Below are 21,794 nucleotides of genomic sequence, written 5' to 3' on the forward strand. Positions count from 1 at the left end.
GGCTGTGGGTACACTTTATTTTTCTATTTTGACAAATTGCTGCGGCAGCCACTTGAAAATCAATTTGCCAGCACAAAAATTGACTTCTCCTCGTTGCCAGCCAAGAGCCAAAAGTAAATCGAGTTTTCGCTCAACTTTCGCTCAACTCGTTTCTCATTCTCTCCTTTCTCTGCTCTTTTCAGATGGAGAAATTCTGCGTGTGCTGGTGAACAGCTCGGCGGAAATCAAATGCGATGTGGGCTCCAGTCTGCCCGATGACAAAGTCCTTCTGGTTGTTTGGTACAAGAATAATTTACCCATTTACAGGTAGGGTCGCAGCGCCACAAGAAGCAGTTCCTTTGGCATCTCTGTATCTCCATCCTTTTCTTTGTTTTGGACAGCTATGACACACGTGGCGCCCACGCGGGCACACCGTCGCATTGGCGCGACGAGGAGGTCCTCGAGAATCGGGCCGTCTTTCGCACGCACAAGGAGCCAGCGGAATTGACTATAAATCCGGTTAAGGTAAGTCGTCCACCCCGTTGCTGCGCGCCGGATGAAAGTGTCAACCTCATTGAATTTTATAATTTAAATTTTCTACGCTCTGCGTTTCCCTTTTTTGCAGGAGAAGGATGCGGGCAACTTTCGCTGTCGCGTGGACTTTAAGCTATCGCAGACCCGCAACAGCAATGTCAATTTGGAGGTTGTCGGTGCGTACAAACGAAATAAACAGCAAGAAACCAGGGATGACACATTTGCACAGCGATTTTAAGTCGATTTAGCGATGGAAATTGAGGAAAATATTTATTTTTAACATAACAATTCGGACATTTATTTTTAGGCAGCTGCCGAAATCAAACTTTAAACTTTGATCAATTAATTTTCCTTTCCATCGATAGATAATTTTAAAAAAGTGTTGGCCTGAGCTTTTGTCATAAATTATATAATATAATTTAGATATTTTAACAATGAGGGAAATGATTTTATCAAGTTTTAGATACACTTTTCGCTTAGAGACTCATTTAATCGATTACAATCGATATTTCTATAGAAATTTATTGTAATTAGACGTTTGTGATCGATAACTTGATCGTAAACCATAATGTGTGAAATTCCACAGCTGATTTATTGATTCAATCCAAACTCTTAGTCAGATACAAGAACAACTTCATGAGCTTAAAAAAGTTCAAAGTTCGCTTCAGCCTTTGCGGCGTCTCTGTATCGCAATCAAACAATTTTCCACTTGAAAAAACAGCCGCATTAATGCGAACGAAATATGTGTATAAATAAATAAATATGTGTACATGTATTTTGCAGCCAGAAACGATTATAAAAGCAATTAATATTTTGTTTTTGTAAGGGTAGAGAGAGCGAAAGCGAAAGCAAACACGCGCTGAACATAAATTAGCTGAAATGATTTTCTGGTTAGCCGCAAAACTTACAATTTATTATTCGAATATGCCCATAAAAAGCATATTAATACATATATAAATATATTTATATATAATGTATGTACACATATATGGCAGAACCCTTTGACAGTTCAGTTTTGTTTGTGCAATTGAAAAATCTGAGTGCAAATTGTTTCCGATTTGCGGCTGGCCGAATGTCAGAAATCATTGCAACTAAATTCGAAAAATGTGATTCCCTTTGACGCTCTCTGCTGTTAAATGTTTGTTAATTAAACTAATTAAACGCGTTCACTTCTCTCTCTCTCTTTTTGTGCAGTGCCACCGATGCAGCCGAATATCTTTAATGAACGCCGCATGAGAATCGATTCGAGGGCAGGGCCCTACGAGGAGGGCGGCAGCCTGGAGGTCACCTGCGTGGTCTACGGAGGTAAGAAGTCCTTTAAATGTTCGTGCGTGGGTGTTGGCTCCTTCCTTCCTCATAGGATGTGGCACCATTAATAATTAAACTTTTACAAGTGGCTGTAAAATAATAAAATATAAATAGAGAGCACACAAACAACAGGCACAACAGGCACGCGAATATTATCAGGGAATTTTGAATCCAAGAAAAACAATTGAATGGGAAATGCCACAGTGGAGAGCGGGGGGCAGGGGCCAAAGGAAAAGCCAAACCCCCTAAGGCCAAGAGGCATAAATAACAAACAATAAATAAAAAGTTAAGCAAAGAAAAGTAAAGGTTCAATTGTTAAGAAAAGCGAACACAAAAGTCACTGAAAACAGAAGCCAATTGAAAGGGAAGTAGGGGGAGGAGTGGGGTGGGGTGGAAAGTGTAGTGGGTGGAGGGGTGGGGCGAAGGCCAAGTCAATTTCTCAAATGTGTCGCCTTACAAAAGGATTAAAAATGGCTGCAAAGGAAAAGCGAAAGCAGAGAGGCAGGGAAGCAGCGATAAAGAGAGAGAAAAATGAGTGGGCGAAAGAGAAAGATTGTGGGCGTGCGAGAGGAGTGGCTGGGAGGAGACCAAACAGTCAACAGGCTTTGTTATCGATGATGATTCCTCATCAAGCCTTTGGCGAACAGGGCGACAAGCCAAACACTGAAAGAAAAAGTCAGAAAAAGGGGGAAAACTTACACCAAAATATGCTCAAGTCGAATACAAATATCTTCGCTTATATGCATTCCCTTTGCATATATTTTCCCTTAGTGTTCAGTCTCATTTTCTTAGTTTTTTCCTCACATATTCCACAGTGTACCCACACATTACGCATACAAGTTCAAGCGCTGCTTTCACCCACTTGCAATGCCCGGAGTCAATTGCCGTTAATGAAAACCAAAACAAAGATTGAATGAAAGAATAAAATGACAGTCAGCCCCACAAACAAGCAGCAAAAAGAAGCCCAAAAAGCAAGAGAAATGCGAGGCTGGCAAGGCAGAAACGAAAGAGTCCGAACGAGGTACAGGAAGAGCAGCAACAACAGTGCCTGACATAAGTATGTCACAGCAATCGCGTGCTTTATCGCTGCTGCTGCTGCTGCTGCTGCTGCGTACTCTTTTTGTTTCCTTCTCGCGTGGGGGGAGTTCTTTTTATTCGGGGGTTAAACGGAAGCGAAACCACTTTGAATGGTTTGACATGTCAACGTTGACATAAAATAAATCACCGAGCGACCAAGCGAGTGAGGGAGCGACGGAGGAGCTCGACAGTCAGGAAACTGCACTTGAAACTGCCTTGGCAAACTGTTAACTGCTTCTGCTGCTGGCCAGCTGTACTAGTTGCCTGGGCGTTCACAAGTGGGAGTGACTGTGTGTGGAGCAGGGCAGGGCAGAGCAGAACGGGCCAAAATTGGGCACTCAAAATGTTGTATGTGCCAATTAAATGGGGACAAGGCAAGTGCAGGGCAGGGCGAAGGGGAAATGTTGCAAATGTACAAATGTGAATACATGCTACATGCGGCAGTCCTCAAGTCGTTGACAAGCTGCAAAAAAGAAAGAGGAAGTCCGATCCATTGAGCGTGGGGGAAATGTAAAGGGAAAAGCAATTGGAATTGTTCTAGGGGAGTGCGGGGGAGTGCTGGTCAGAGCTGACATTTGGAAGGGAACAAATTGAGGAGCATTTCCCAGAGCCCCTGCCCAGCAGAGTAAAGTGAATGTTGAGCCCTGTTTTTCGTGGCTAACGCCCTCCCCCCCCCCCTGTGATATCTCAATTACTGTACATGTCTCGATGGCTTAATGCCCAAACTGCTGTAAAATTGGTAAATTGAAGAGGGGTAAAATCTTAAACCGAAGGGGGACATAAATTACCAGCAAATGCCTGACATTATGCCTAAGTTTGTGGCTTTGGACTGGCTCTGGCTCCGGCTCTGGCTCTCTGTGGTCCCTGGTCTTTGGGCATTCAACATGCAATGTCCATTACAGAGAGTGCAATTCTGTGGCCAAAACAAAGCCAAAAGACAGCGACAGACCCACAAAGTGCTGCAAAAAGTTGCCACTTAAACAAGTGCAATCAGCAGAAAGTAAGTCAAAAAGGAGGCAGCAGGCAGGCAGCTGGGAGGCGACAGCCGACAGCCGAGTGCTGCACGACAGATGGAAATGGCCCAAGAATTGTAGCTGCTGGAATGGGCCTTAAGAGTGTGCCAAAATCGGCCAAGGAGCTGTAAATTTTATTGGCGGTTTTCTGTTGCAAATGAACGCGACACGCCAGCATGCCCCGCCGAAAGACGGAGCTGGAGAGCAGAAATAAAGTTATAAACCAAGCAGCAAAGAGCCAAGAGGCAGCTGCAGCCACAGTCTGTGTGGGTTATAAAAATTACCAATCTACCGAAGGACTCTCGCTCTGCACCCTTCCTGCCGTCCTAAATCATAAAGAATATACATTTAGGGTGGGGGAACTCTTGGGGGACAGCCCATTGTGCGGTGGCATTGGCTGTTGTCGGGGGTTCAGTTCGTGTTTTGGCCTGGGGCCTGGGGCATGAGGCATGGGTGGCTGCCTTTATGTGGCCACTAATGCATAATATTCAACGTTGCCTTCTTTTGCACGTCATGAATTTTACACGCGGCTTCTTCCACGGGATACTGGAACCCATTCTGCCATTTGTTCCTTCGCTTCTTCGCGCTCCCTGGAGCATATACTGCGAGTGCTCCAAAGCACTAAAGGGAGAGAGGGGAGGTCGCCAGCAGGGAAAACATTAAAGAAATAGAGTGGCTAAGGGGTGGGGAAAACGTTTTTTGTTTAGATTGTGAAGGTACCCCTTGGTATGGGGATATTTATTGGTTGTTTGGCTTTTGTTTTGGCGATTAAATCAATTGAAAATGTAATCAAAGAGTTGGTTTGTTTTGTACATGCAAGAAAATGTATTTTAAGAGAAAAACCTATCCATAATTAATGCACAATAATCTCAATAATATGACAATCAATAAGGAGGAGATATTCCTAAGTGTAGAAGGAACGTTTTCCTCCCAATCTTCAGTCAAAAACCCAGCATACCCTCTTAATCCCATCGCGAATGTCCTGCCAAGCAAAAGTGTGCTAAAAATGGCTTCCACTTCCCCTTCTCCACCACTCCCTCTGCATCACGTCCTCACCCACCATAAGTGTGTGTGGCAAACGGAAGTGCAGGCGTTTTCCGCTTTTGGCCCAAGCTGAACGTTGGCCATATTGTTATGGCTGTTGCTGTTGCAGGCAGGTTTGCCGGCTACAAAATTGTGTGCATTTTTATATGAAAAAAACACATTTCTCGCGCTCTTCTACCCTACCCTACACTTTTTATTCGCCTCTTGTTATTATTATTATTATTATTATTATTATTTTTACCCCTCTTGCTGTTGTTGTGGCTGTTGTTGTGGCACATTTTGGAGCACGGAAGTGCAACAATAAGGGGGAGTCCAGCAACACAAGTTATTTACCACAAGAATAGGAAAAACTATGGAAAAAGTGGTGAGAGTAGCAGAAACGGAGGGGGAGAAAGGAGTGAGCAGCTAGGAAAGTGGCTTCAGCAAGGTGGGGCAACAGTGGCAGCAGTGGTGGAAGGGGGATATTTGGTAAAGTGGCAAGACTCCTATGCCACAGCATTTCGCATAATTCCGAGCTCATTTATATTTCATTTATGACCACATTGCCATCAACTGGCATTTTGCTGTGTGGCAGGCACTTTTAAAGAATGAAATGAATGAAAATTACGGCAGGAGGTAAAGGATTTTCACAGCAAAGAAAATGATGAAAAATCTACTTATTATGGCCGAACCTTTTAGCGCTATTTTTGGGTAATTTCAACACAGCTTTTGCTGGGTTTCTTATGATTATTTGGAGATATTCCTTAGAGCCTTAAAACTTTCAAATAATAAATTTCAACTGAAAACTTCTATCTGCTAGGTGTCGCCTGGCTCCTTGTGGCCTTTTGCTCTCTTTAGGAAGCAACAACAAATGACAATTGAGTGGAGTCTCCGCCCAGCCCCAGTGGAGCTGCAATTTCTGTTCCTTAAAGTCAGATCGAGCTTTAAATTTATTTAACAACTTCCTCAACGAACAAAAGGCCAAATGCCAAAACAGCAGACACAGAAGAGAAGGAGAGAAGGAGGGAGCGAGGAGCAGACACTGCGTGACACAGAGAGAAGGAGACAGCCGCTGAAAAAGAGAAGCAAACACCCACTGAAGGAGGGAAGAAGAGAGGGAAACAGAAGGAGGGAGAGAGGAAGCGGTGCAGAGTGTGGGAGAGAGCGTAGCTGAGCAAACAGAAAGTGTAGCTACAAAGACAGCAACAAAAAACATAAAAAATATTTATGTGGCATGGCAGATAGAGAGTGGGTTTTCCCCTTGCTACTTTTATTTTTATTTTTATTTATTTTTGTATGTGTAACTATCACGAGCAGCAGCAGCATGCAGCATGCAGCATGTAGCATGCAGCAGCAGCATTCCCGAAATGGTTGGTTGTTGCTGCTTTCTCCATCTATTTCTTAAGTGCTTTGTTTGCTGCGCCACACCCTCGGTCTACCCCCTTTTGTTTCGGGTACAGGGTATGCATGCCAAAAATCCAAAGCAAAAGCCAAAAGCAGATGCACAGAGTGCGACTGGGAAAGAGATGCAGAAAAGATATGCAAAACTAAACAAGCAAATGCGAGTATTTCAGCATTGCATAACTAAGCCAGAAGTTCCACTTTCTGTGTACACACGGCTGTGTGTGTGTGTGTGTGTCTCTTTTTATACATGTGTGTGCAAGCTGAACAATAAGCAACAAGAAATAGGGACTCTGCTAGAGAGAATAAGAGTCCTGGAAACCCTGGCAACGTTGTGTGCAAGAGCACATAAGTGAGTGCCCGCCACACAGCAAGGCAGGACTGTGGAATGGATACGTAGATAAAGGATAAAGTAGAGAGTCAGCACATGTGATTTTTGCTTGTCCATAATTTGTAAGAGGCTAGAAATTACTTAAAATTCAAGGAGCAGCACCTCTAACAGAGCAGCAGCGGTAAGCAGCAGCGGCTCTAACAGCTCAGCAGCTCCAACAACATAGCAACAGTTCTGTTAACATTCCACGCTAACTCCCTGTTATCGCTGACGGGCACCTCTCTCCGTTAACAGCATGTGGCCGCTGCCACTGTTACAGCGTTCTGTTAGCGCTCTCTCTGTTGGCGCTCTGACTGTTAACGTTCTCGGAGAGCGCTGTTACGATCCACAGCTACCTGCGCTTGTAAGCTAGCATTAATTACGTTCCAACCGCCCGATTTATTTGATTAGAAAATCTTAAGAAATACAAACTACTTGCAGAAACCAAAAAGGAACAAAATTAATGTTCATTAGGAGTAAGGCCTAATTAGGTTCAACAAAAATATTAAAATTTCTGCCAAAAGAATTACTAAAACAGTCCCATTGTGCCGTGCAGAACGAGTATCAGAGTACGAGAAATAGGCGGCGAGGCTTGCTTTAAGGCTGGCAGCTGCTTTTGCTTAAAAGAAAAGCGCTAAAAACTGGCACGCAGTTGAATGCTGCTGCTGCTGCTGCTCATTAGGAGCCGGGGGTGCGGAAAGGATTGTTGGCTGTGGACTGTAGACCGGTGGGTTTTCCCTCATGCCTGGACAGGTGGCAAAGAAATGCTAATGTCGCTCTCTTGCATCCTTCTCTTCCTCTTTCTGTGGCACAAAAACCCGTTTTTTGATGCCTGCTCTAAAAACGGCGAAGCACTCAACAAAAATACAGCAAAAAGAAAAAAAGAAGAAGCTAAGAAGAAAAGGAAGGACAGCAAAAAAAAATAACTAGTGCAAACTTTAAGTGTATGCGTGTGGGTGTGTATGACTGCAGCTGCACATGTGTGTGTGTGTGTTTGTGTGTTGACATTAAAAGAAAAGAAAAAACGGAAGAAAAGAGAGGAGACCCGCAACAAGACTCCTTGGCCAGCAGAAACTTCGAGCGGAGGCTTTAAAAACGAAAGCGAAAAAGAGTTGACCAAAACTTTGGACTCGAAGAAAGTTTAAAGCGGAAAAGTATTGAGAAGAAAAGTACTCCTAACAGGCACTTCAAGCTGCAGTTAAAAGCTGCATTTAATGACCTTATTATGAAGACATTTTAAGGCAAAAATAAGATAGATTTTGTATAGCTAAGAGGCTAGGAAAATGCTACCAGCTACAATTTCTTTAAAGTACAGAGAAGCATAGAAAATGCATTGCCAAATTCTAAATTTGCATCTGGCTTAACCCCTGGCTAACCCTCCTCCCTCAGACCTTGATCACCCTCTGCTGTGTCTGTGTCTTTTCTCTATGTTTTTTTTGTATGCATTGTTTTGCCTTTAGCAGGGCAAGGCTAATAAATCACAGGCAACCATTAAGCCGCCTTGCTACACATGCGCTAATCTACTCCAACAAAACGCACACACGAACACGGATAGAGGAGAGAGTGGGATAGAAAGAGAGAGTAGCAATTTCTGTGTGTTCGCTTGCGGAGTATGTGAAATATTTTCATAAACAACATAAAACTCAACCGAAATGGCAGTGTTATTAATCAAAGTAATGTGTGCTGTGGCTCCTACCTAAAACTGAATTTATATTTGTGCATGTGTGTGTGTGTGTGTGTGTGTGTGTGACACAAATCAAGTGCAGTTTTTGGGAACAGCAAATCCTAGAGTTGGCAGACCCCGTCGTGGCTTTAGTTGAATTCTCTCTTGTGTGTATTTATTTTTTCGCAGGTGGATTTAATGGCACTTGTGTTTGTTTGATGGCCGCTCATCAAGCATTTGGCTGCGGCAATAACTATTATATAATAATACTCGCAGAACACAAAATACACCCACACACACGATATTTGTGTCACACACTTGAGCAAATACTAGAGCCAGAAGTGACACAGAAATCATGCCTTGCGGTGCCATTTCTTGTAGTGTATTTATTTGCTTTTTGCCCCTCTCTGTTTGAGAGAGAGTGAATAACGCGGCGGACCACCCGTTGCGATTAAATTAATGTGCGCTCATATACGCACACAAAAGCTAATTTCAGCGCTTGATTAAGTTGAAGTCGTTAAAAGCGGCCAAGTGCTGCCGCTGCTGCCACTGCTGCTGCCGCCACACGCTGCGTATGAGTAATGTGTGCTGCCCGATTGTACATAGAAAAGAGGGAAAGAGTGTGGAAGTGCGTGTGTGTGCGGGGTGAGCCTCTTGACTCACTCACTCACTCGAGCAGCGAGTGCAATGCCATGGAAGGTGCTCGCCGCTCTAACAAATCAGTTAACAAGCGTGTAGTCAGTCAGACTTAATTAGTAGCTTGCATTAAGTGGCGCAATGGATACATGCGTGAGCTGTGGCAAGTGCAAGATGTTAGCTGAAGGTTGTGTCTACTTGGGAGAAGGCAGTCAAGGCTAAAGAAGGGTTCAATTGAAAGCTTTAAAGTGTCTATAAATAAATTTAAAATTTAGTTTTAAGTGTTGCACAAATACGACTATAAACATTAACAATTACTTAAAACAATCAACGAAAGTTTGTTTCTCACCCAAACATTGCATTTGTTACATGATAACTGCAACAGAGATTAAGTTTCAACAGCCAAACGATTACAGAAAACACTCTAAAATGTGAGGATTGCAGGCACCTAAAGATGATTAAGGATTGGAAATTTAAGGCAATTTATTCCCACAATTATGAGCAATTATTTATACAGAAACGCAGGCCTTAACTTGTAATTCATTTCTAAGTTCTCAACCAACTTTAAGCAGCTTTAATAATCACTCCCACTCTGCTCTGCTTTGTAGGTTCACCTCCACCCACTGTCACATGGCTGATGAATGGGCAGCTGCAGAACAGCGTTGTCGATTACACCTACGATGGCACCATCAACAGCAAACTGGTGGTCCGCAACCTGTCACGCATCCACCAGCATGCGGTCTACACCTGCCAGGCGAGCAATTTCCACAAGAAATTTGTGGCCACCAATATAACCATTGAGCTCTACCGTAAGTATATCCTTCAAGCAGTTTCCTTTCTGCCTTTGCTTTCGATTTTTCATCAAATATTTTTACGTTTATAAACATATATTTCGGGGGGTTGTCGGAATTGCGTTTCCCCCTGCGAAATATGGTGCTAAAAACGTTTTGGGCAAACAGATTATTTCACTTTTGTTTTTTTGTTGAAGGGTTTCGCGGGGGTTGGCGGAAAGCGGATACTCTTTGTTGTTTTGCTGTTCTTTTTTTGGGTTTTAAGCGTTGCCGATAAAAGTTTTAACAAATAGCTGCGCAGATAAAAACGAAAAACGCAGCCACCCACACAAACAGAGAGAGAGAGAGAGAAAAACAGAGAGAAAGGAAGTAGAAGCGAAAGTGGGTTGAAACAAAAAATAGATAATAAAATGGCTTATGCAAATATAACAAAATGCAACAGAAAGAGTGGGTGAAAGAGCGGGGTAGAGCGAGAGGGGTGAGGCGCATACAATACACAAAAATAATTGGCAAAATGGGAAAATAGAACATTTTGGTGCGTAACTTTTTGCAACCTGCCTGCACCTACACGCTGTGACCCCTGAACCGACACACATATTGTTCGAACACTGCTGCCCCTCCCCAGCCCCAAATGCCACCCACCCTTGCGCTGGGTTAGCGGAGTTAACCCATGCCCTGCCGGCGCCTCACAGCCCGAATGGATTTATTATTTTGTGACAATTTTTTAAACGCCGCTAGTGCCCAACCCACTGCCACACGGTGCATGCCACGCGTTGCGATGGCCATGCAAATTGTTAAATTGAATTAAATTGTTGCCAATTCCAGGCAGCCGAAAGGGGGGAGGCTGTGCCGGCAAACGGTTAAGAGATTTGTGTCAGGGCAAGCTGTTTGCAGCGAGAGTTTATTTGGAATGACAAATATGCCATGAAAAATAGTCTCGCATCCCATCAACTTTATTAGTTTTAAAAGTCACGGAACAGGGACAGGGGGGTGGCGCATTTTCAGGGCTTTGCATTCCATAAAATCATATAAAAAACATAGCTGAAAAATCGGGCAAAAGCTGCTGCCGCCCCTTAAGCGGAATGATTGGGGATTATTTTGGGGATGTTTTGTGAAATATTTTCTGACTATTTGTGCACTAAATAAAAGGAATGAAAACATTAGCTATGGGGTTAAAGTTTTGCCTGAATGGGAAGTAGTTTTTAGATATATTTTGGACACACTTTTCTGTGGTTTTAGGAACTTTTTAATCTCTCCTGAGAGATGTTCCTTAGATTATCTCTGCTGCTGTTCTTCAAGCAATTTTCTGTGTACCCAAAAGTGATCCCAACAACTTCTCTTCCTCTCGCTGTCCCCCTAAACATATAAATATTTGTTGTTGCTACTTGATTATTAGGCCCAAGGCATTGGCGCTAACATCCAAAGATTGGCCATAGAATTTTATGGCACTTTCGGCGCGTCTGTCATGGCTCTCAAAATGCCAAAGCAATTGATGTCAATTCCTACTTAGGAGAGGCCTCCTGTGTGCCCCAAAAAGCGGCAAGAATAAATGTTCAAAATGTTCCTGCGACAGCAGCAGCAGCAGCAGCAGCTGGTGATGCGCATATTTGATATTATTGCTCAGAGGCGACAGATACGTACGGACATCCGTGGCATGTGTGGCAATTGCGCTGGGGCATAAAAGTTAACACGTCAATAATGAAGGCCGGGCAGGAGTGGGAGGAGCTGGCGGGAGCCCTGCCACGCATTGACTTGGTCAATTAATGTGCACAAAGTTCACTAAAGACATTACACCATGAGGCCACCAGCCTTATTAGCGGCATGTGCAATAGCTGACCCTGAAAAAGGGGAGCAAAAAATGAGAGAGAATCGGAGAAGGTGGGTTTACGCTTTGCGTGAATGGAAAATTCGCTGTGCGTGTAATGCTCCTAGAGAATAAAGCGAGGGAGAGAGGGAGAGCCCGGGAGTCAGCGCCAGGCAGAAGTTAGTTGAATAATAAGTATGACCTTAATTAGTTAATTTGATGGCCACTAACAATTAGATTACGGCCGTCACGATACCCAGCACCACCAGCGCCACACACTTGAATCTACTGGCGGGGGCTGAGCCACAATTATGAGGTAGGATAGGCCTCATTAGCACACACTTTAAGGATTCTCCCACGAACAACAATAATAATAATGGAAGTTATTTTTTGGGAATTATTTTTGGTATTATATTTAAAGTGGATTTTATTTGCGTGTTCCTGGGGCATGCCTTTGCGCCTTTCAGTGGCTTTTTATTTGTGTTTTTGGGATACTCTTTGGGCTGACTAAATGTCGTTAGAGATGCATCAAAGTAAACCTGGATGCCTGTGGCAGCTGTAGCACTTAGTCATGGATTTTTCAATGTTTTATTTTAAATCCTGAAAAGAGGCTCCTGGCTCCATGCCTTGTAGATTTCTAACTACCTCACCGTACCCTTTTGTTGCTCTTCTGTGGGCCACAAAGGAGGCTCAAAAGTGTACAAAAATCACTCATAGATCTCGTTGCCAGCTTACACCAGTGTAATCCGGCATTGCCCTTGCAGCTGTGTCTACTTTACTCGTTGATTTGTTGCAAGCATTTTTTGTTAAACAATTGAACAATTTAATATGCTCGTTTGCATAATTGGACACTGTTTGGGCGCCCTTCTTTTGGGTGCGTTATATACATATTCTATGCTATGTCTGTCGCTCGGTGTAGTGCGTTTAATTAAACATTTAAACGATTTTCCAATGCAAACGTGCATAATTAATTTAATTACAATAAAACGCTGCAGCAGCAACACCAAAAACAACAACACAAAACCTGTTCAATGGCGAAACAAAAACAAATGCAATAATATTGTAATATATGCAAGTAAAATATATAAATGCTGCAACAGCATCAGCACCATCAAGAGAAATAAAATAAAATAAAATAAAAAATAAAAAAACACACACAACGAATGAATTGGCATAAATAAAATGGTAGATAGTTTGCGCTCTGTCTCCTTCCCTCTCCCTCTCTGCCGCCCTTTACTTTTTATCATCGCATTTGGGCTTAACTGAAATGTCACGCCTTTAAATTAACGCACAAAATGCGCGGCCAACCGCAGTAAATGTTGCAACAACAACAACAACAGTGGGCTCTGCCTTGGTTCTTTCGGTGTAAAAAAAAAGGGGAAGGCGTGAGAAGAGAAAGGAAATTTTTGTACCCAGCTGATTGTATCAATAATGCGGTGAAAGCGGTTTAGTTGGCAGCTGAAATAATTCGAAAGAATCATAAATGATTTATTCATGGCACGGTTTAGAGAACAATGAAATAAAGCGATGTTTGTGGTTAAGTGTGTTTAATTGAAGCCTCGATGCACAGCAGCGACAACAAACCCACAAAGGAATCAAAGCTGCAACTGACTTAAGAAACTCTCACACAAAACTCTCCCGGAATGAGTTCTTCCCTGTAAAGAAAAGATATCTCCCGCTTGCAGAGACATTTTCTCCCTTTCATTCAACCCATTGGCGAATGCCTTTAATTTATTGTTCAAAGCCTTTAATAAAGCACTTAAAATTTGCATAAATTAGTACATAACCGAAATGGAAACTACACAATTAAAGAGCTGCTTAAATGCCCTTTATATATTCATATTTCATATGTGAACTCGCAGCCAATAATCTACACAACAAATCTGCTCAAAACAAACGTTAAACAACTGCACAAACATTTGATTTTGCGCAAATGATTTTGTCCACCCCAGCAACAAATGCCATTTAAATATTTAAAATAATTTTCAAATTGAAAACCAAAGGAGTAAAATTGTAACTGAATGCAGCAAGCAGCAGAAAAAAGGTAGAAATAACGCAAATATACAAATACATACAAATAATAATAATAATGATAACGATAACGATGCTGAAAAATGGTAGAAAATTGTGTAATGCTGATAATGAACCTGCATCAAAATCCGCTACGTGATATTTGTGTTTGCACAAGGGGAGAGTGCAGAGAAAAAAATAGCCCCCGATATTCCTGATAAATGAATGAATATTTGCAGCTTTCCGTTTATTTGTTTTGTTTTTGTGTGGGGGACTGGCTGGCAGTTTTTCAATTTGGTGGGTAAACAAATTGCTGTCAGCATATGAATATTAACAAATATTCAAATTACAACATAAATGATAATTGCATGAATATTTATTGGCCATTGGCCTGGCCATTGGCTGCTGCTGCTGCTGCTGCTGCTGCTGCTGCTGCTGCTGCTGCCCCCAAAAAGGATTGCCAATTGTCGGGACATATGGCAACTATTAATTGAATAGACAGACAGACTGCCGGCCACAGATTCGTCATTAAAGTTGATCCTTAAACCTTTTTGGATCCTTTTGCACAATTATAATGGGATTTTCCTGCCCCACGCTTGATTAACTTTTCATTTTATTTTCTTGTGGATTTTCTCTGTTGCTTATTTTAATTGGTATTTTGTGCGCTGATATTTTTGCCTGACATTTGGCTTGGCTTCGGCTTTTTGTAGTACTTTCCACCGGCATTTATCATAGCGTTTATGCAACCCTTTTGTGCCATGCCCCACATTGTTGCCACACATTTGCCTTGATTTTTGTAGCTGCTGTTGCCATGGGAGAGAGAATCGTAATTTGTTGCAATTAATTTTAATTGCATTGCCTGTCATTTTCATTTTCCATTTCCATTTCCATTTCGTTTTCGATTTTTCACACACAATTTGAATAAATCAACAAAAAGCTGCGCTGCACCGAACCAAAAAGTGAAAGAGAAAAAATAAATAAAAACGCAAACCTTAAATGGCATTTAAGCAAATAAATTAACTATGGAAATGAATGCCCAGCGCTCATAAACAAACTGTTTGCCTTTGCCTTTGCTCTTGCAGTGCGTCCCCTTTTGGTGGAAATCAGCTTCAACAATCAGCCCATGTCCGCGGACCGCAAATACGAGATTGAGTGCCAGGCCATCGGCTCACGGCCACCCGCCAAGATCACCTGGTGGATGGGCAATCTGGAGCTGCACGGACACAGTCAGAAGGTAAAGCGGACAAGAGAGAGTGACTGTGAGAAGGTCTCATATATATTTCCTGTTTCTTTGTAGGTCTCGGAGGATGGCAATGTCAGCACTTCCGTGCTATCGATTACCCCGACGAGGGAGGACCACGGCAAGGCCCTGTCCTGCCGCGCCACCAACGAATTGGTGCGCAATGGCATACGGGAGACGGCCATGAAGCTGAATGTGTTCTGTAAGTATGCAATAAATACAACTTTCAACTATACATTACATTAAGCTTAAATTCAACTTTAACTCAAAGTAAAATTAAACTGGAAACAACCTAAAGTGGTGGCCGAAAAGTGTCTGTAAAACAGAAGCTAAAGTTAGTTTCAGAACTAAAGAAATTCTTTGCCCTTTTAGCAGATTTTAAAGTCGTTCTTTAAGGGGTATAAACCGCCGCCTGCTGCTTCAACTTCGTGTAGATAAATCGAACAAAAATAGAAACAGCAGACACAGCGCTTACCCTGCAGCAATTTGATTTTATTTTCTATATTTAACCCATTTAGAAGCTTTCGGAAAGTAAAGATAAATCATCGAAGCCTATTAGCCATGAACTCTTATTTATTTCAACCAATTCTCATTCGAATTTCAAGCAGCAAAGAGTGAAATAATTAGCTACAAATATTTAGAGCCTTCCCTGCTTAAAGTACATGCCCCTTCCCTTAATATTTCCACCCCCTCTTAGCACTAATAACACCCCCATGACCCCTCCTGACATAACATATGCCACTGGCTTTATGAGTGGTGCGCCCATAAACCATCAATGGACCTCAGTTCTGGTTCTGTTTCTGTTTCCGTTTCTGTTTCCATTCGATGCCATAAACTATGTCAACCGCTTATCGCCCATGTCACTCCGCCCTCTCCTTTGCCCTATTTGCTGGGGAGTGGAATCAATATTCATTTGCATACCAATGGGCCTGGACGCCTACTCCATACTGACAGACAGATGGAGGGAGACTGAGTTTTGTGCCAAATGTTTTTTTGGAGGCCAAAAACACTCGTATGTCAATCGTTTGTTTTATGCACGCGGGCTGCGGCAGGGGCAAAAGTTTTTTAATAAAATTGCTATGCTAAAAACGAGGGAGAGCGAGAGCGAGGGCGGGAAAGCTCACTTTCCAGCAGCTAAAGCACACACTCCCGCCCCTTACGGGTAGCTGCTTAATGTTTCAATAGCCTCGAAGAGAGTCCTGGCAAGGAAAGGGGTGGCGCTGTCGCTGTCGCTGTCTTGGGCAAACAGTTGCCACGTTGCTATTATCTAAAAAGCTTGCCGCATCGTTCCGTGCCGTTCCCCAATGCCATTGAAACTTTTACTCCTTTCGGCTGGGGGGCGACGACGGTGGAATGCTGCTGCCTGCCACTGTAGGATGCTGCTGGCTGGGACTGGGACTGCTGGATGCTGCTGACTGCTGCCTGCCTGCCTCTTGCCGCTGCAGGATGCTGCTGGCAGAAGCTTCTTCCTCGCGTCTCGCTGATATAAAAAATTAGATAACAATTTCAATTTCCATGCTCATTTACATGTTTATAGCGTGCTTAAAATATTTTGCCCTCCCACTTCCTGAGATTTCATATTTCCAGTAGCTCCACGGACCCTCCCCCCGATCCTCTTGCCTTCGCAACAATTTTGTGTCTTTTTTAAGAACGTTCTTTGTTTGCCTTTTCCTTTTCGGGGGAAAATTGAAAAGTTGATGCAATGATGATGGAAAGGGGGAAGGGGAAGAGGGAGTGGGAGCAGGGCATGGGGCAGGGGCAAAGGCTGAGTGGATGGGCTGCCAATAATTTTCTCATTATATCACAGGAGGCCATAAAAGCGCGTTATCTGCAATAAATCTTAATTCGCTGTCTCTCCCCCGCTCTCACTCATTTTCCACACAATCAGCCACAGGGAAAACCTCTTACCTGCGCTTGGGGCACAAATTAAAATCATATTCCAGCATTCACCCAATGACAAGGCAGGAAAATGCTGCAGGAAAAGCTTGTGCCCCAAACTATATTTGCAATTAATTGTGCGGGTCGTAAGCCAATTTTGTGCAGTGAAAAATGGCAGAGAGGAAAGCGGAAAATCGAAACTTTGGAAAACATAATGTAATTTATAAGGCAGGCAGGACAGAGGACAGACAGGAGGCAGGACAGCTTGGGGAATCAATTTAAGGGTCTGCTAACGAGAACTTGTACAAGTTTTGTGCAATAGACAATGACGGGGGGCAAACGCACACACACACAGATACACACAGATACACAGCAGCAGCAGTGGCAGTTGCAGCTGCAACATAATGTGGCAGTAGTGGCACTGGCAGTGGCACTCAAAAGTCGTTACGTTAAGCTGCAGTTTTGGGTTTCTTTTTATTCGGACTTTGCTCTTGCGGCGCGTCTCTCTCGCTCTCTCTGGCTCTGGCTCTGGCGCTGTGTGGAACCATAAAATGCATTAGCCAGGACGCAGTAGTTGGCCAGCTTTTGCGTCCAGTGACAGTTATTACCACTTAAGCCCATCCTAACCGCAACAGTGTGGCCAGCCAGCAGAGTCCAGCCACTTTCCAGTTTGGCCTCTCAGACGTGTACCCTCGGGGCATGGGGCTGCAGCCTCAGCTCTGGCGCTGCCCCCGGAGAATGGTCTGTAGCTTGCTCCTTGTCATTGTGTGTGTCTGTGTGTGTGTCCTTGGTTTTTCCAGAGTTTCCACTGGGCTTAAAGTCATCGCTAATGAACTTGTTGAGCGGACAGCGGCAGAGCCTGGGAAAAGGCTTTAAATTATGCAAACTGCTTTGACTCCTTCTTCCTGTCGCTCATTGTGCCTCCCACTCCATCTTCTCCATTCTCTCTGTATCTGTGTGTGTGTGTGTGTGTGTGTTAAGGCAAGCACTTTTCATTTTCATTAACAAGTCTTTGCAAAAGACGAAATCGGCTTAAAGGAAACTTGGCCATAGCAGAAGAAGAACCCCCTGCAGGGTGGAGTGGGAAAGGATCCAAAGATTCGACCAAAAACTACGAGCTGGCAGGGAGAAAAGTCGCCAAAAACAATGTGGAAAATAATAATAAACAAAAGGGGAAGAAGGAGAGTGGGAGCGACAGGAGAGTGGAAAGAGAACACAGATAGAAAAGTGGCAAAAGAAGGCGAAGCGACACTAATCACAGATAAGCCTAGATTAACCCCCTTCCCAGTGCCCCCATCCCCACACACACACAGAGCAACGGGCACTTGGGTTGGGGCACGGGTTGAAGGATTGTCCAAGACAGCAAATTACAGCCGATAGCAGGAGCTGGAGGAGCAGCAGGACTAGCCTAAGAACAAGAGTTCTTCCAATCTTAAGCTCTTGCTGGAGGAAGCTCTTGCAAAATGCAAATGAAAACAATGCTCATCCCTCGTATTTCGTTTTCTTCCACCTCTCACTTTCTATTTCTCTTTCTCTTTCTCGTTCTCGTTCTTTTGCAGTCATACCCACATTGCAGCTGGACCTGGGCTCCAATCTAAATCCGGAGGATATCGAGGAGGGCGATGATGTCTATTTCGAGTGTAAAGTGCATGCAAATCCCGCTGCTTATAAAGTTGTATGGAAGCATAATGTGAGTAACAAACAGCCAAAAAAATAAACTTTTATTCCGGTGAAATATTTATAAACTGTACGAGGGAGAGAGAGATACACGGAGAGGGTGCGAGAGAGAGATAAATAGCTAGATGAATGGCACATCAACTTTCGGGGGTCCGAAAAGTTTTATTCCGTGTACGGGGCCACTGCTGACTGCTGACCTTCAAACGTACTTCAAACGATGCATCAGCACTCAAGGCAATTGAGCGTACAGGTCGGACGGACCGGTCCGTTGGTCGTTCGTCCCGTAACGGAACTTCCGGCAATTCCCCAAAGATTGGCGTGAGACGCACACACACGAACGAGACACGAGAGCAGGAGAGAGCGTGGAGTAGTGGCCTCTCTCTCTCTCTCTCTCTCTGCTGGTAAATTATTATGAAACCAAAATTAAGTGGTCATTTTTACTGAATTATTGGCCAATTATTTTAAGGCAATTGAGTCAAGTGGCGGCAGCCCAAGAGCAGCCAAAGTAAGACACTGCCCAGGCCCTGGCATTGGCACTAGGGATGGGTTCTCTTCCGCTTCGGCTTGGACTGTTTTATGGGGTTGGGTGGCCACCATACAAGTTTACAAGGCAAATTATTTGTTTATTAGTTGTAAAAGAGGCAGGCAGCACAAAGAACTCGAACTTGAACAACGGCAACAATGGCAGAGGGCAGGCGGCCGGGGCAGGGCAAATAAATGTTATTCAATGTTGAGCACACAGGAGAGCGGAATGTTAGATGGGAGAGGGTGTGGAAGCAGTTAATACCCTTGCTTGCGGATGAGCTAAATGCACGCCAACGGCAGAGCAACAGCCACTGGGAACGTGACAGAGCGAGAGCGAGCGCGAGCCACGTTCAGAGAGTGATAACGGCGAGCTGTGAACGGATTTGGCTGTTAGTGGTGAGCGCTAACAGTGTGCTGTAACTGGATCGGCTGTTAACGGAGAGCTCTAACAGTGCGCTGTAAACGGTAGAGGCCGCAGGCTGTGAGCGTTTAAAAGCTGGGAACGGCTACGACTGTTAACGGACGGCAGTAAGAGGCAGTTAACTTGAAGCATTAACAGAGCTGTTGCTCGGTTCGAACTGCTGCTTTGAACATCTACCATTGATCTTTGCCACTGCTTTATACAAAGGTGAATGATAATTTCAAGCAGTAACAAATAGAAGAACACACTAAATGCTGTCCAAGATGGTTTAAGATGCTTCCAACTGTCATATGTATATACCCTCCTCTCCACACAGGGTAGTACCTTAACAAGACCGAAAAACGTACGACCGAACGACGAATCAAGGGTATGAATAATATGAATGCTAATTGAATTCATTCACAATGCCAGCAACAACAATAACAACAACAACACAATGAAGTACATGGGCAAACAAGAAGCTAAGCTAAGCAACAACAACAACAACAACAAATAACCACGAACAAGCAGATGAACAACACACAACAAAACAGAACAGAAGAAGAACAGAACAGAAGAAGAACTTAACTTGGTCATAACTTTCACCGAAAATAACAACAACAAAACAAATACTCGTCCCGCTTGTCGTCCCCCCACCCTCTCTACTACACTCGAAGATGCCCAAAAAGTTTCGTCAGTGTGGGGTGGGGGGCGTAATTTGAGTACAAAAGAAAAGGGGTGGGGGTGCGGCGTGCTTAGGATAAGAGGGGCAGGGGAATTGAACATAAAGGTAGATAAAAACTTTATATGAAATAATAATTTGTACAAAAAGAGAAAAGGCAAAGAGGCAAAAAAACTGCAAAGCAAATATCTAAGAGATAGATTTGTGGGGAGATTATCCTATAAATGTAGGTAAATATTAAAAAGAAAAGGCAAAAGCAAAGGATTAGATACTAGACAGGGAACCAATGGGAAGGTGTGCACTGTACCAAAAATGTATTTCCAATTATTATAAGAACTCCAAGAAACAGTCGTGTGATGCTTAGATTTCTAGCAGCAGCTCTCAAAATGCCAACCAATGGCTGCTGCTGCATGACGCGTGACGCGTTTCAAGTGCCTCGTTCTGCCCGCTGAGCAAAAGCAGCCATGAACACGCTGAATCCTTGCTTACTCGTTATCTAACATTGAACCAAAATGCTAATTATATAAGCGAAAGACCAAGAGAGGGAGAGCGAGAGGGAGAGAGACAATCAATGAGCTTTAGAAGTCAATGTTAAATGCAAATGAACTGCCAACAAAGCAACAAAAACGGTGCCAGAGCGGGGGGCAAAAAGTGTGTGCGTACGAGTGGGCTAACAAGCAGGCGACAGGCAACAGAGCCGTAGCCGTAGCCGTAGCCGTAGCCATACAGTTAGTTAGTCGTCGGCAATCGTCACTTACATTAGACTACGAGCAGCAGCAGCACCCAGCACTTTGAGGCGCCTCCCCCCTGCTGCCACTAGTGCGAGTGTCATAACAATAAAAGTTGACTACAGCACCGTACACAGAAATGGAAATGAAAATGAAAATGAAATGGAAATGGAAACGAAACTAAGCCAAAAAGCAGAGCAAAGAATGGCAGAGAGTGTGCGGCAGTGTGTGGCAGGGACAGGCTTAGACAGACAGACAGACAGACAGGGCGACACTCAGCGTACCGAGTGGTAAGTGCCGCACCCCAACCAGCACACATGTGCGGCGTGTGCGTAATGAGTTCAAGGCTAAGGCGCAAAATTGCAAGTGTCTTTTGGCCACAAGCAAAAGTGAAGCCAAGTCAAGACGAAGCCAAGTCAAAGTCAACGCTCGGTGCAAGGCAAAGTAGCACGGGGCAAGGGGCAAGTGGCAGGGGGGTGGCGGCCTTCATTAAAAGTCAATTGTTAATTGGGAAAAACGGAGGGGCAGCTGCAGCTGCCACAAATGCAATTAAAAGTCCAATCAAATTAAAATAAACTCGCTTGCATTTGGCATTCAGTTAACAAGTAAATTAATTTTTGTATTTCCATTAGAGGGAACTAGAACCAATCCCCCCACCAGTTGGCATCGATTCCAAGTCAAGAAAGGGTGGGACTATGGGTGCTGTAAGCTGTGGGTGCTGTGGAGGGAGACCTTGTCATTTCTCTGTGTTATTATTCAATTATACATGCTGACAATTAACGACGAGCTGGCAAATTAAATTAACAATTAGTTTTATTAAACTTGCGCACACAGACACACATGGTGGGGGGGAAAGTTTTATGCTACATGTGTGTGTGTGTGTGTGTGTCTATGTGTTTGTGTGGAAAACTTTTGCATGCTCATTAACAACAACAAGAAACAGTGAAGAAAGTGGAAGGCAACAAACGAAGACTAAGACGAAGACGAAGACCGAACTGCGGTGCCTGCTGGCGGCATAAACTTTGATGGTAAAACGTTGCCAGCGCAACTGGGGA

The 21,794-nt window shown here is 43.8% G+C and overlaps 1 protein-coding gene across 2 annotated transcripts in view; it reads left to right on the plus strand.

The window, feature by feature from the left end:
• The window catches only part of LOC117897596 (hemicentin-1), a 67,647-nt gene that overhangs the window by 22,729 nt on the left and 23,124 nt on the right, over positions 1–21,794 (plus strand). For both annotated transcript variants that reach the window (XM_034806552.1, XM_034806554.1), the window contains exons 2-9: positions 183–306; positions 381–504; positions 605–689; positions 1,708–1,818; positions 9,613–9,813; positions 14,692–14,843; positions 14,907–15,051; positions 18,287–18,417. In XM_034806552.1, the coding sequence (XP_034662443.1) occupies positions 183–306; positions 381–504; positions 605–689; positions 1,708–1,818; positions 9,613–9,813; positions 14,692–14,843; positions 14,907–15,051; positions 18,287–18,417 (1,073 nt within the window). The remainder of the gene's footprint in view (positions 1–182; positions 307–380; positions 505–604; positions 690–1,707; positions 1,819–9,612; positions 9,814–14,691; positions 14,844–14,906; positions 15,052–18,286; positions 18,418–21,794) is intronic.

The sequence above is a fragment of the Drosophila subobscura genome, chromosome O (genome assembly GCF_008121235.1).
Source record: "Drosophila subobscura isolate 14011-0131.10 chromosome O, UCBerk_Dsub_1.0, whole genome shotgun sequence".
Classification (NCBI taxonomy): domain Eukaryota; kingdom Metazoa; phylum Arthropoda; class Insecta; order Diptera; family Drosophilidae; genus Drosophila; species Drosophila subobscura.